The sequence below is a fragment of the Euprymna scolopes genome, chromosome 37 (assembly GCF_053919585.1).
Source record: "Euprymna scolopes isolate OS-2025 chromosome 37, ASM5391958v1, whole genome shotgun sequence".
NCBI lineage: Eukaryota > Metazoa > Mollusca > Cephalopoda > Sepiida > Sepiolidae > Euprymna > Euprymna scolopes.
In genome coordinates, this window is record NC_136518.1 from 77,637,818 (window position 1) to 77,651,089 (window position 13,272).

Genomic DNA, 13,272 nt, shown 5'->3' on the forward strand with positions numbered 1-13,272 from the left:
CCGACCAACACCGGATTTTCTTGCTAGTATCTTCTGTCTTTTTATATGGCTCCTGTGCTTTGCATTTTTTTCTTACTAATAAATGATGAGAACCGGTGTGTCAACTCTGTAATGAAAAACTTCGATACGGAGTGAACTTTTAGAAGCTTTATTTTACTTAGAACAGACCCGGGAACGAGACCTGTGACTTTGAGGAAAGGAAGAGAAAAGATAGAAAAACTCAAGGGAAGTAACTCATTTCTGGAGAGTAGAAACGGAAGTTAAAAGAAGTTAGAGAGTTCTTTTCTGTCAGCACATTCTCTGCCGCTCAGTGAAATTCGGGGCCGCATGACTTTCAGGGGGCACAAGGCTTCAAGGAATCTCAGAAAAGGGGGGGGGGGTCTGTTTAGGCTGGAAAAAAAGAGAAAAGAAATAGATAGTTTTCAGCTAAATATGGAGGGCTGCAACGGACTCTGGTAGAGCGTCGAAAACCCAGCACCTTGTCTTCCTCTGATGATCTTTACTGTCGATCATCAGAGAGGGGAGGAGTAGGAACCGAATCCTCTAGGATGGAGTTTTCGATCCCGCTAGGCTGAGGATCTGAAAGGTTAGATTCCAGAGGTGCATTCTCCATCTCCAGATCTGATTCTGCCTCCAAGCTGCTCAACCTATCACCCAATGGTGATAAGTGGCGTAAGGATACTGTCGTCTCTCGCCCATTATCAAAACGAACATGAGCATAGTTCGGATTGACTTTGAGTAGATCTACGGTCTCGACCAGGGGCTCATATTTGCTTCCACGCACATGCCGCTTTAAAAGGACAGACTTAGCGTTTGTAAGCCAGGTGGGCATAGAATCTCCAGTGGCCGATTTCCTTTGGAAATTGAAGAGACGTTCATGGGGAGTACAATTAGTGGATGTGGAAAGCAGTGGAGGGCTACATCTAGTACTCTTTCCCAATTTGTAACATGAAGGTTTCTCGACCGCAGAGCCAGACTTACCGTCAGCCAGATGATACGATTATATCTTTCCACTTGTCCGTTATCTTGAGGGTTGAAAGCAGTTGTTTGACTAGTAGCAATGCCTCGAGAAAGCAAGAATTCCTTTAGTTCCTCCGACATGAAAGCAGTTCCGCGATCAGAATGTATGAAAGAAGGGTTTCCAAATATGGAGAATAAGTTAGTTAAGTGTTACCGGACAGTTGCAGCTGAAACATCGGCACAGGGGAAAGCAAAAGGAAAGCGCGAGTATTCATCAATGACAGTCAGTATGTATCTGTTGCGGGAATTTGATGGTAACGGTCCTTTGAAATCCACACTTAGTCTCTCAAAAGGCTGACTTGCCTTTACAAGAGTCTGAGGAGCTGTCTTGAGAAACCTGGGTTTTATTTCGGAACAGACCCGGCAGGCTTTTGTAACTGCTTTCACATCTTCCACAGAGTATGAGAGATTTTTGGTTCTAACAAAGTGTACCATCCTGGTTACCCCCGGATGGCATAAATCTGTGTGCAAAGAATGTAATTTGTCAGCAGAGGTGGTAGAAGAACAAATTCGAGACAAAGCGTCTGCAGCGGCATTCTGTTTCCCTGGACGATAAGCGATATCATAGCTAAAACAGGCAAACTCCAGCTTCCATCTTGTAATCTTCTCATTTTTTATTTTACTCTTTCCCTTGGGGTCGAACATAAAAGACCGATTTTTGGTCAGTGATCAATTTGAAATACTTCCCCAGCAGTAAATGTCGCCATTTTCAGATCACTTCTACAACTGCATAGGCCTCCTTTTCGATCGCAGAATGCTTCTGCTCGGTAGAGGTTAAAGTTCTTGAAAAGAAGGCCACTGGTCAAGAGTTCTGGGTTAGGGAGGCAACGATAGCATGCTCTGAAGCATCGGTTTCAACCTCAAGGGGAAGAGAAGAGTCTATGGCTACTAGGGATGATTTCGCAATTTCTTTCTTCAGTTCTCTAAAGGCGTTGGTTTGTTCCTTAGTGAGAGGAAACTTGATAACTTTGGTAAGGGGGTGCAATTTCTCAGAGAAGTTGGATATCCATTTTGAATAATGAGAAAACATTCCCATCGCTCGACGAAAAGAAGGAAGGTCTGGAGGAACAGGCAAGTCCATCAAACCTTTGAGCCTGTCAGAGTCTGGTTTTACTGAACCTTTGCTTATAGTGTACCCAAGCAGGTCTACAGAAGCAAGAGAGTAGTGACACTTGCTTTCGTTCAGGGTTAGTCCATACTTCGCCACTGCCTTCATAAAGCTTTGTAAATTGGTATCATGCTCAGCCTGATTTTCTCCACAAACTGTAACGTTGTCGATGTAGGCGAAGGTTCCTCGGAGGTCCACTCGTTTGATGATATCATCGATGACTCATTGGAAACTGGCTACTCCATTGGTTACTCCGAACGGAATCTGACGAAACTGGTAGAGGGATCCAGAAGCTTTGAATGCAGTATACTTTCGTTCTTCTGGTTTGATGGCAACTTGGTGATAGGCACTGGTTAAATCAAGAGTAATAAACACTTGGTAAGTGGCAATCTCATTTACCTTATCCTTCATTTGAGGAAGAGGATAAGCGTCTAGGAGAGTGAAACGATTTATCATTTGGGAGTAATCCACAACAAGCCTCTTCTTATAATTCTCACTACAAGAGTTTGAGCTCACCACGGAGATTGAGAGGGTTCTATAATATGTTCCTTTAACATACAAGTTATTTCTGATTTAATAAATTCGGCATCAGGTAGTCCGGGATTTAACGGCTATTGGGCAACAGTCGGCGGTTAAGTTTGTAAAGAGAGAGGGGTAAGGAACATTTTTAATGGCGGTTAGCCCACAAACAGAGAGGGGGGAGGGTCCTCCGAAAGGTATTTCTACTGACGAATGTCGGTTTAAAAATTTATGCCCAAGAATAATGTCATTGCATAAGTCTGCCATAATCGACAGTTATTATTGTACCCCCTTCCTTTCAGACTAAGAGATACAACACAATGTCCAAGAGTAGTAGATGTATGAGAACTGCTAGCTATTAAGATTCTCTCCAAACTTGGCAAGACTGCTAACCCGAGCTTCTTAACTTCATCAGGGTGGATGAAATTTTCGGAGCTCCCGATATCGACGAGTATACTGATAGATTCACCCCTGATTTTTCCCCATAAGGACGAACAAGATAGACTTTTTGAGGAATTAAAACAAGGAACCGAAGAAGCAAGAAGAGACTCACCGTAATTCATAGCAGCCGCCGTTGGGGATCTACAGACACGTGTAAAATGCCCCTTCTTTTTGCAGTTCTGCCCCGGGAGTGTCGCTGCTGTGGGTTGCTTCTCATGCTCAGTCTGGTCGTTCTCATCTTCTTCGTTTTTAGCAGCAGATATGGACACAGTCAAAGAGTCTGACTGGGTGTAAGTAGATAGTTCTTTTTGAGCGGACTCCAACGTGAGCGCTTGGTCATACGCCGTGTTTAAGTCGAGTCTCTTGTTTTCCAAAAGTCTTTGTCTTATGTGGAATGATGAAATCCTGTTTATGAACGCGTCCCTTATGTATTCGTCCCTCGCCTGTATGGCCGTCACGGCCTGGAATTCACAGTCCTTGGCAAGTTCTTTCAATAACTGTAGATACCGGTCAACACTTTCATTTGTCTGTTAACGACGAGTAGCCAATAAATGCCGACAGAAGATGATGTTTTTGGGTTGAACAAAAACCTTCTCGAGGGCGTTCATGGCTGTCTGATAGTCGTTGATGTCCGAGATATGTTTATATATTCTCGGAAACACCAAGTTGATCAACAGGTTTAATTTCGACTCGTCCGTAAATGGTGAACCGTTAACCGCTTCTAGGAATATCATGAACGACCGCTTCCAGTGTATCCACATGTCGGCAGCATCCATTTTTGTGGGATCCAAATCCAGCCGTTCAGGTTTCAGGAACTTCTCCATTGTTTGTGTTTTAGTTGTTCTAAGTAAAATAAATTGTAATGAAAAACTTTGATACGGAGTGAACTTTAAGAAGCTTTATTTTACTTAGAACAAACCCGGGAACGAGACCTGTTACTTCGAGGAAAGGAAGAGAAAAGAAAGAAAAACTCAAGGGAAGTAACTCACTTTCGGAGAATAGAAATGGAAGTTAAAAGAAGTTAGAGAGTTCTTTTCTGTCAGCACACACTCAAAATGCACTGACCTGCCTTGTGACCCCCTGTTAATATGCAGATGCTATGCGTCATCAATGGAAGTCAATGAGTTTCAAGCCTGTCAGTCTTAACCTTCCGGCCTCTCTGCACTTGACTTGAAGATGTAAAAAGTATTTATTTCAATAATCTGGGTATCTTCAATATTCTTATAGGAGTCTGAGATATATTGCCATTGTATGGACACCCAGCACAAACAGAAATCCCACGATATCATCATACCATCTTTACACAGAACCCTTGATTCCTAGCCAGAAGACCAAGGTGGCATATTTTAGTTGCATGTACTGCCTAAAGGCGATATCGTATTTAAAAAAATTTTTTTTTTACATTGTGTCTTCGGTGATTGGGAAATTCTATTTATTGAAAGAAAGGATAAAAGATAAAAACATACTACGAACATTAAATTAGCGTATCTATATACTAATTTAATGTTCGTAGTATGTTATTACCTTCTATCCTGCTCTTTAACAAATAGAATCTCTCAATCGAATAATTTATAATCTACAAACCATGAGACACATACGTGCATTAAAGGTACTACGGTATTAATATATAGATGATTATTATTATTAATATAATTTTCTTTCACTGACAGTATGTTCCTACTGAGGTATACAAATTACTCGCTAGACTTGATTTTTTTTTAATTACATTTTCACCCCAAACAAGGCACATTGCCACTTTGATGTAGAGGGCTACTATCAGGGACATAAGCTACAGGCGTACTATGTGGGAAGTTGGGCAACAAGATGTCGGTTAACATTACACTTGAACTTTTGCATGTCAGTACAGTTGGGGAAGCAGAACCCCAGGAGGGAATTCCAAAGTCTACTATGAATGGGTGGGATTTAGGTGCTTGTCGGGTTTGTCAGGGGTATTTACATCGAGGGGGTACAAGTGCTTGCAGTTCTTTGGAGCATTCACTGTTAAAATACTTGTAGAACAGACAGAAGGATACTACATTTTGTCGATGGGACAGAGGCTGAAGCTTAGATGACAGTTCAAGACCTATCAGTTTGGTGACTCTTTTTTTAACCATGAGCGAAAGACTAGTAGCAGATGCACCAACCCAAATATGACAACAATACTCCATACATGGACGAATGGTGGCCTTATAGAGGTACAGGATACTTTCGGGTGTTAGTAGCTTTCTAGCACGGTAGAGAGAACCTACCTTCTTCGCAGCGGTTTTGGCAATGCTCTCAATGTAATTGCTCCAACTCATGTTTCCTATGAATATTAAGCCGAGGAGTTTAAAAGATGTACCTTCAGATAAAGAGTCTTTGGCCACCACTATTGGTGGTAGAGAAGGTTTCTTGTAATTATTGAAGGAAACAAGTTTAGTCTTGATGTTACTGTTTTTTAACTTTTACTATAGCGAGGTGGTAATTGTGAATTCATAGCTTTCCCAACAGTTTTAGTGCCAAAATTACCACAATAAATCCTCCAGTAGGATTTGAACTCTACAAAGCTGATTCCATATCCTGTGATAGCATCTGTTAAACCAATTGCGTATGCTGTTGTCTACCTTAAGCACATACACAAACACAAAAGATCCATTATAATAAGATACTTGTTTTATGTTTTTGTTAATTTTAGGATAATGACATGGATGAATTTCTAAAGAATCTTTCTTCTGAAGTTGAGAGTCGATTAAAGAAAGCTAACAAGCAAGGCAAAACCATCACCTTAAAACTCATGGTGCGCCGCCCAGATGCGCCTTTGGAAACGGCCAAATATATGGGTACGCATCTTTTACTGACCATTTGAATACAAAATAATAAATTGATATTCTAGTTTGATTTTTTTTTTTTTATCATTTGATATTTGTTTCTCTTTCTATCTGTCTGTCTTTCTCTCTCTGACTCTCTCGCTCTTTCTCTCTCTCTCTCTCTCTTTCTCTGACTCTCTCTATCTATCTCTCTCTTCATCTTTCTCTTTTCATCTCTCTCTCTCTCTCTCTCTCTCTCTTCATTTCTCCCTGTTTTTGTCTCTCTCTTTTCCCTCATCTCCCTCTTTCTCTTCGTCTCTCTCTCTTCATTTATCTCTCTTCATCTCTCTCTCTCTTTGTCTCTCCCTATCTCTTTCTCTTCGTCTCTCTCTGTATCCATCATTTTCTCTCTCTCTCCATCTCTCTCTTAATGTGGCGATGCAGTGATTAGCGAGGTGATGACAGTTCAATTTCTCTTAGAGCTATTACAGTCAATTTTGAGCTACCATATCTAATCTATAAAATAATTTCAGTCGAATTTACAAAGGTAAATCCATGTAGCAATTTATCTGAGAAATTATTTGATTTTGACTAGCCAGTTTGTCTCCTTTCTTCGACCATGTTCTTTGCAAGAAAATGTATATCATTTCGGTTTCTTTCTTTCATAAAACACTTATTCCAACTAGAGTGCTTGTTAGACTACAGGCATTTTTCATTTTCATCTAAAAAGTGCTAGTAGCAACAAATTACATTTAAAATTAGATTTAGAATAATAAACAATTATTAAATTTTATTTAGATTTTAGAACAATAAACAATTATATTAAAAAAAAAATAAATAATAGCCTTTTCTTTTCCAGTTACTAGCATATCATAAATATCATATAAAAATATACTTAGGGGATTAGAACAAGAGTCTAAAGAGCAGAGCATATTTTAATGTATTAGTAAATTCAATAATGCAATTAAAATAAAAGAAACAAAAATGGCTAGTTAAGGGTGAAGGAATTAATGTTTTGGGCCAATTTTTCGATATTTGTCGGGCGAAGGTTCCAGCTTGAAAATGATACCTATCTGGCGAAAGTCCGTGGCCTGTGTCAAAAGTTTTTGCGAGACATACAAACACACACACATTTTCGCTTTTATATAAATACTAGCAGGGGTACCTGGCATTGCCCGGGTGTTTTGAGGTGTGTGTGCTGTTAAATAAAAAAGAAACTGGGGGGGGGGGGATCAAACCCGAAGCCCTGAGGTAAAGTTTGAAAATAAAAAAAAATATATATATATATATATATATATATATATATATATATATATATTGAGTAAGATGAGTGATAATTTATAATTAAAATTAACAATTGGTTCCATAAGGAAGAACAAACAAAACCAGTAAATTGTAAGGAAACGATCATACAATTTACTATGAAACCGATTTTTAATTTTAATTATAAATTATCAATCATCTTACTCTCTCTCTCTCTCTCTCTCTCTCTATATATATATATATATATATATATATATATATATATATATATATATATTCTTTATTCACTTATATTTTGTTTTTATATATATACCGATCCTTATTTAAGAAGCTCAATTTAATTACAGAGCATATAATGAATGAATGACAAAAGTCTATATTCCAAATTTCATGATGTTGACCATCTTAAAATTTATTCCTTTAATTCAGTTGACATTAACAATTCTTGACAGTATCTGTTTCGTAGCACAAAATCAATCACTTAATTATTATATCAATCAGTGAATCTATTTTGCCCTTAACTCATCAGAAAAAATAGGAACAATCAATCCACCAAAAGGAAATACAATGCGTTTGGACATGATTAAAAATCCGAAAATTGGAAGAGAAGCTGCAAATATCTTATAGTTTTTTTACATTACTACATTTTAAAATTCAAAATGGTGTAATGTAAGAAAAACTATAAGATATTTGAAACTTCACTTCCAATTTTCGGATTTTTTAATCATGTCCAAACGCATTTTATTTCCTTTCAGTGGATTGATTAAAATTCTGTTTTAAAATTGAAAGAAATGCCACAGAAATGTATAGAATGCTCCAGACTGCTTTTGGACCATCTTGCATGAATCAAGCATCAGTTTTTGAATGGCATAAGAAATTCAAGGAAAGCATGGAGTCTTTGAGGCATGATAAGAGGTGTGGGAGGAGTAAGGGAGTCAGAACATCATAGAGACAATAAGTGCACAGTTTGATGTCAGTGTGGGAACTGTACACACAATTATTTACAAGGAACTGAAGATGTGGAAGATTTGCGTTAAGTTTGTCCCAAGGATGCTCTATTCTTGTTATAGATTATTTTATCGAGATGGGCATCAAGACAGTTCTTCAGTTCTGTAGTTCAGACCTTGCTCTCTATGACTTTTGGTTATTCCCTAAGTTCAAGGAAAACCTTAGAGGCTGTTGTTATGAGACAATTAAGGAGATGAAAGAGGCTGTGATGAGAGTCATTGACACGCTCACATAATAGGACTTCCATGTGGCCTTCCAGAAGTTGTTGGAAAAGGTATAACAAGTAGCCGGGGGGGGGGGTGATTACTTTGAGGGGTACTAGAGTTTCATGTGTGTACTATCAATAAAAGTGCCCATACAAAAAAATCTGGAAACTTATTTAAGGCACCTCGTAAGTACAAATACCAAATTTAATAAACATACTCCCAGAAAACAAAGTGTAGAATAATTTATGAATGAAAACTCTAGAAAAAAAGTGTAGAATAATTTATGAATGAAAACTCTAGAAAAAAAGTGTAGAATAATTTATGAATGAAAACTCTAGAAAAAAAAGTGTAGAATAATTTATGAATGAAAGTGTGTGAAACAATAAATCTATTCCCCTGAATAAAATGTATAAACCATGAAGAATAGAAAGTGCGCCTTGAGTTTACCTTCAACAGCCTCGTAGCTCTTGATTTCTTTATTTTATCCATTAATGCTCACATTCCATGAGCGATGTTTCTGACAAAGGAGATAGAATTATGTTTTCTGGGTCAAAATCTATTCATCTAACACTTATTATTGGCACGTTTTTGGCGATATATATTTCTTTTTTAGCTCCTTACCTCAAGTGGCTTCATCACATCCACCCTTTCTCTTTGTATGTTGTTCAACTCTCTCTTTCTGTGTTTGTTCTTATTCTATATGTTGTCTATGACTCTCTCTCTCTCTCTCTCTCTCTCTCTCCAATAAAGAAATCATCATCATCCAGTTTTGATATTTTAGGTGCTGTGAGTATCTCATACTCCAAGGTGGCAACACCAGGCAACACCTCACTCAGCTCTCCATGCATTTTCAGTCAGGTTTCGAGTTTAAGACTTTTTCTCTTTCTTTTCTTAAGCGATTGACACCTGCGCTAATCATGCACCCTGCAATTTTCTCTACATTTTTATGTCTTTTTTCTTTTCTTTGATAGGACATGGACTTTGCAATAACATTTGCAAATCAATGACCCTTGCAATGGCAACAAACCAGGCTACAGTCATTTCAAAAAAGTGCATGTCAATGTATAAAGCTTTGAAACTGACAGCATCTGATCTAAGAGGCGTAAGTCAGCCAAATCTTATCTCCATTTTTGTCTGCTATATAGGTGAAGTTCACTGCTTTTATTTTTTTTACCTTCCTCCAACTATGTCTTGCCAATTGTAAAGTGTAACAGTAGCATAGGTAGCAACTGTTAATTTTGTAATGAGAGTGGGTGACTTATACATTACTCGGGCTTTGATTTCAAACGTTTTTACAATTTACAGTTTATGTAGACAAGTTTTTTGTAAACAAATGTAGACAGCATTGAGTGGGAGGTTGAGTAGAAGGTTGAGTAGAAAGTAGGTTTAGATGATTTTAACTGTTTCAATGCCTTCCCATTCACTTACCAATTTCCGTTCCCCTAATTTTCTTTACTTATAAAACTGATTAGAGCTGGTTTCATTAAAGAAGTGCACAGCAAAAAAAACTCGTTAAATTACAACCACTGCCAAGAACTTTCTTCGTCTGTGTAGCTAAAGAGTTTGTTTCCAATTGTTATTCATTTATATATGCTCTGTTGTTATATTTAACAAATATTGAGCTTCTAAGCAAAAAGGATTGGTATATACAAAGAGTGAAATATAATCACGAAAGCGGATTTTCTCAATATATATATATATATATATATATATATATATATCTCACTCCTGGACAGGGTTCAAAAGAGAGTCGCCAACCTGATAGGTCCTGAACTGTCATCTAGGCTTCAGCCTCTGTTCCATCGACGAGATGTTGCATCCCTCTGCCTGTTCTACAGGTACTTTAATGGTGAATGCTCTGACGAACTGCAAACACTTGTGCCTCCTCGACGTAACTACCCCCGACAAACCCGACAAGCAACTAAGTCCCACCCCTTTACAGTAGAGATCCCTAAGTGCAAGAAAGCCTTTTACTCCAATAGTTTCTTCCCCAGAACTGCGGGTCTTTGGAATCCCTTCCGGGATTCTGCTTTCCCAACTGTACTGATATGCAGAAGTTCAAGTGTAATGTGAACAAACATCTTTCTACTCATCTCCCTTCATAATGCCCCTGCTAATTAAGTCCCTGATAGTAGCCCCCTACTTCAAAGTGACACTGTGCCTTGTTTGGGGTGAAAATTGAATTAAAAAAAAAATATATATATATATATATATATATATATATATATAATCTAGCATGTACAATGTGTGTGATAGTATACTGTTATTTCTATATTTTTACTTATAGAAAACATAAGCACTATCAATGTGACATGGTCACAGATAAAATAAGTCACATACACCAATAAAACCATGAAAAATTACACCAAACAAATATAAAGGCCATGAGGCTCAGAAGAAAGATTTCAGCATTATAATAGGCAATAGGTTTTTTAATAACCAACATGCGAGACCCAGTCGACATCCTACGAATTTCGATCCTTATTTCAACTAATAGAATCAGACTAATAAGAGGTAAATAAATATTATTGGCACAAACCAAAGACCAGACAGAAGAAGACATATTTTTTTATGGAAGGTGCTCCCAGACAAGGTAAGAAGCCACTTGATGAAAGGAGCTAAAGGAATGAAAGATGATTAATGTAAAGACAGGGGATACCTATTGATCTTAGTCTTGAAAAAAAAAACAAGGTAGGAGGAAAACAGTCAGTGGGAAAAAAAAATTCTATAAGCCTGCAGTTCTTAGAAAGAAGTAATTGGAATAAAAAGATGTACAGTACAACTTTCGGATACATTTTTTTCAGGTTACGATGGTGAATATGATGTTTTTCCGACCCCTGGTTACAGTATTTGCCTCACCTTACATTATTATTTATAATGTTATTTGATTATATACATGTGTATTATATACTGTACTGTATTTTGTTACTAATTTTTTATATATACTGTATAAAACTTTGCTTAGGCTTCGCCATATGGTGATTTCAACTTACGATCTCAACCCCAGAATGGATTAACTTTAATCTTAATTCATGTTAGCTTTTATTTTTTTTTTTTACTGTATTATGAAATACGTAAGCAGCACATTGATAAAGATAACTAGAGTAATAAGTCAAACTGAAACAAAGGAAATGAACTACAAATAAAATTCGACTAATAGTGAACAATATTATAAAAGCCATTCTCTCCCACACACAAAAAGCTCTTTGATTTTTTTTTTTTTCACATATACAACATAATCTGAAAGTAATGGCATTGATTTTCCAAATATTATGGATAAACTTTCTCCTTTGTTTAAGAATCGAGTTAGTTTTCAGAGATTTATGATGTTTTGAATTTGTATTATTTGGATTCTTCAGACTATTGTTGTCATCTTGAGTGTTATGAAATCTTTCTGTTGAACTCGTGAATCAGCATAGAATTTCAAACAGAACCCTTTATTTAATTCCCAGGAGTAGCATGCTCTCATTCCGTCAACCATGACTGGATCTTAAGTAATTCATAATTGTATTTTGAGTTTCGCTCACACTCAGAACAAAACCTTCAACCTCCAAAAGCATGCAATTTTACAACTGGATTCTATTAAGGATTTTATTCACCATCTGTCCTTGCAGAGCATTTCTTTTCAAAATTTTGTGCAGATTCACAAGTTTTGACAGAAAGATCCCCGAGTTTGACAAGATACACTTGAAGAAGGTCGGCGGTTACGTTAACCAAAACATTGTGAAAATAACACTGAAGTTTGAAACATCCAAATAATATGAATAATTAATCTTCATCTCCAAAATTTAGAAATATTTTGAATCTGTTTTTTTTTTTCTTTCATAGATTGGCATTAGTATACATCGATTGGAAAATCTTCAGAATCTCAGAACAAGCGGCAATTTCAACAGCGGCCGACCAAACATCTTGAAATTTGCCAAGACACTCCCTCTGAAAGCTGTTGAATCCAATAAATCACCCACAAGTCCTACTTTATCGTTTCCTTTGACTCAAGAGGATTCTAGTGGTTATATGGAGGACATGAAAAATCAGGATTCCGATTTCTGTCCAATGAAACCGGTACATGTCAAACAGTTTGGAAGTATTAATTTTATGGAGGAGTTGTCCAGGTTTGTATTTGAAAAAACGTTTACTTCTAATTTTATTTATTCTCTTTTTTGGTACTTACGCAGAGTACAATCTGTTTTTTTTTTTCTGTAGATGTTGTGCCGGCAACTTATATAAACTGCTGGAATATGCCGAGCTCTGATCAAATTTTAAAATGCTAGAGAAAGAAAACATCATGATAGAAACATTTATTGTATAGTAATTATAGCAGTTGAATATGCTGGCTGCCAGAATATGCTGTGGGCTGATCAAATTTTTAAACGCTAGAAAAAAGCATCATGGTAAAAAGCATGTATCGTATAGTAAGGGTATTTATTGAAATGCTGCCCACATCAGCATTATTTGGCACAAGGCCTGGAAAGTGGGATACCCACAGGCTCCCCTAAAGGAGGGGCACTCCTGCAATTCTAAAAATTGCCCGAGTAACCCCGTTGGCATTCCCCGGTCGGGGCGCCTCAGGCAGCAAGCAATAAACTTGCCTCACCGGAAAGCCCGGTGGCAAGGCCTGGGAGGGTGGACCTCCTAGGTATTATAATAAATAAAGTAAGGGTAGAAACATTAATTTCCTGGCAAAATGAAATCATTTTTTCCAGCGACTACAAACCCACTAGATTCATTGCGACGGCTATGATTTATTCTTGACTAGCCTGGGTATCCGGCATTGCTCAGGTGTTTGGAGATGTGTGTTGAGCAAAAAAAAAAAAAAATTGATAGTACGCTGACAGGCTAAAACCCATGACGCAAAGACAGAAAAGAAAATGAAAGAAAACCTGATGTCTTACCCCTACTCCATGACGCGACCGGAAGTTCA

The 13,272-nt window shown here is 37.4% G+C and overlaps 1 protein-coding gene across 1 annotated transcript in view; it reads left to right on the plus strand.

The window, feature by feature from the left end:
* Window positions 1-13,272, plus strand: part of LOC145261229 (translesion synthesis protein REV1-like) — a 113,413-nt gene that overhangs the window by 60,432 nt on the left and 39,709 nt on the right. The window contains exons 12-14 of the mRNA XM_080119598.1: window positions 5,763-5,907; window positions 9,323-9,453; window positions 12,180-12,463. Of these exons, the coding sequence (XP_079975724.1) occupies window positions 5,763-5,907; window positions 9,323-9,453; window positions 12,180-12,463 (560 nt within the window). The remainder of the gene's footprint in view (window positions 1-5,762; window positions 5,908-9,322; window positions 9,454-12,179; window positions 12,464-13,272) is intronic.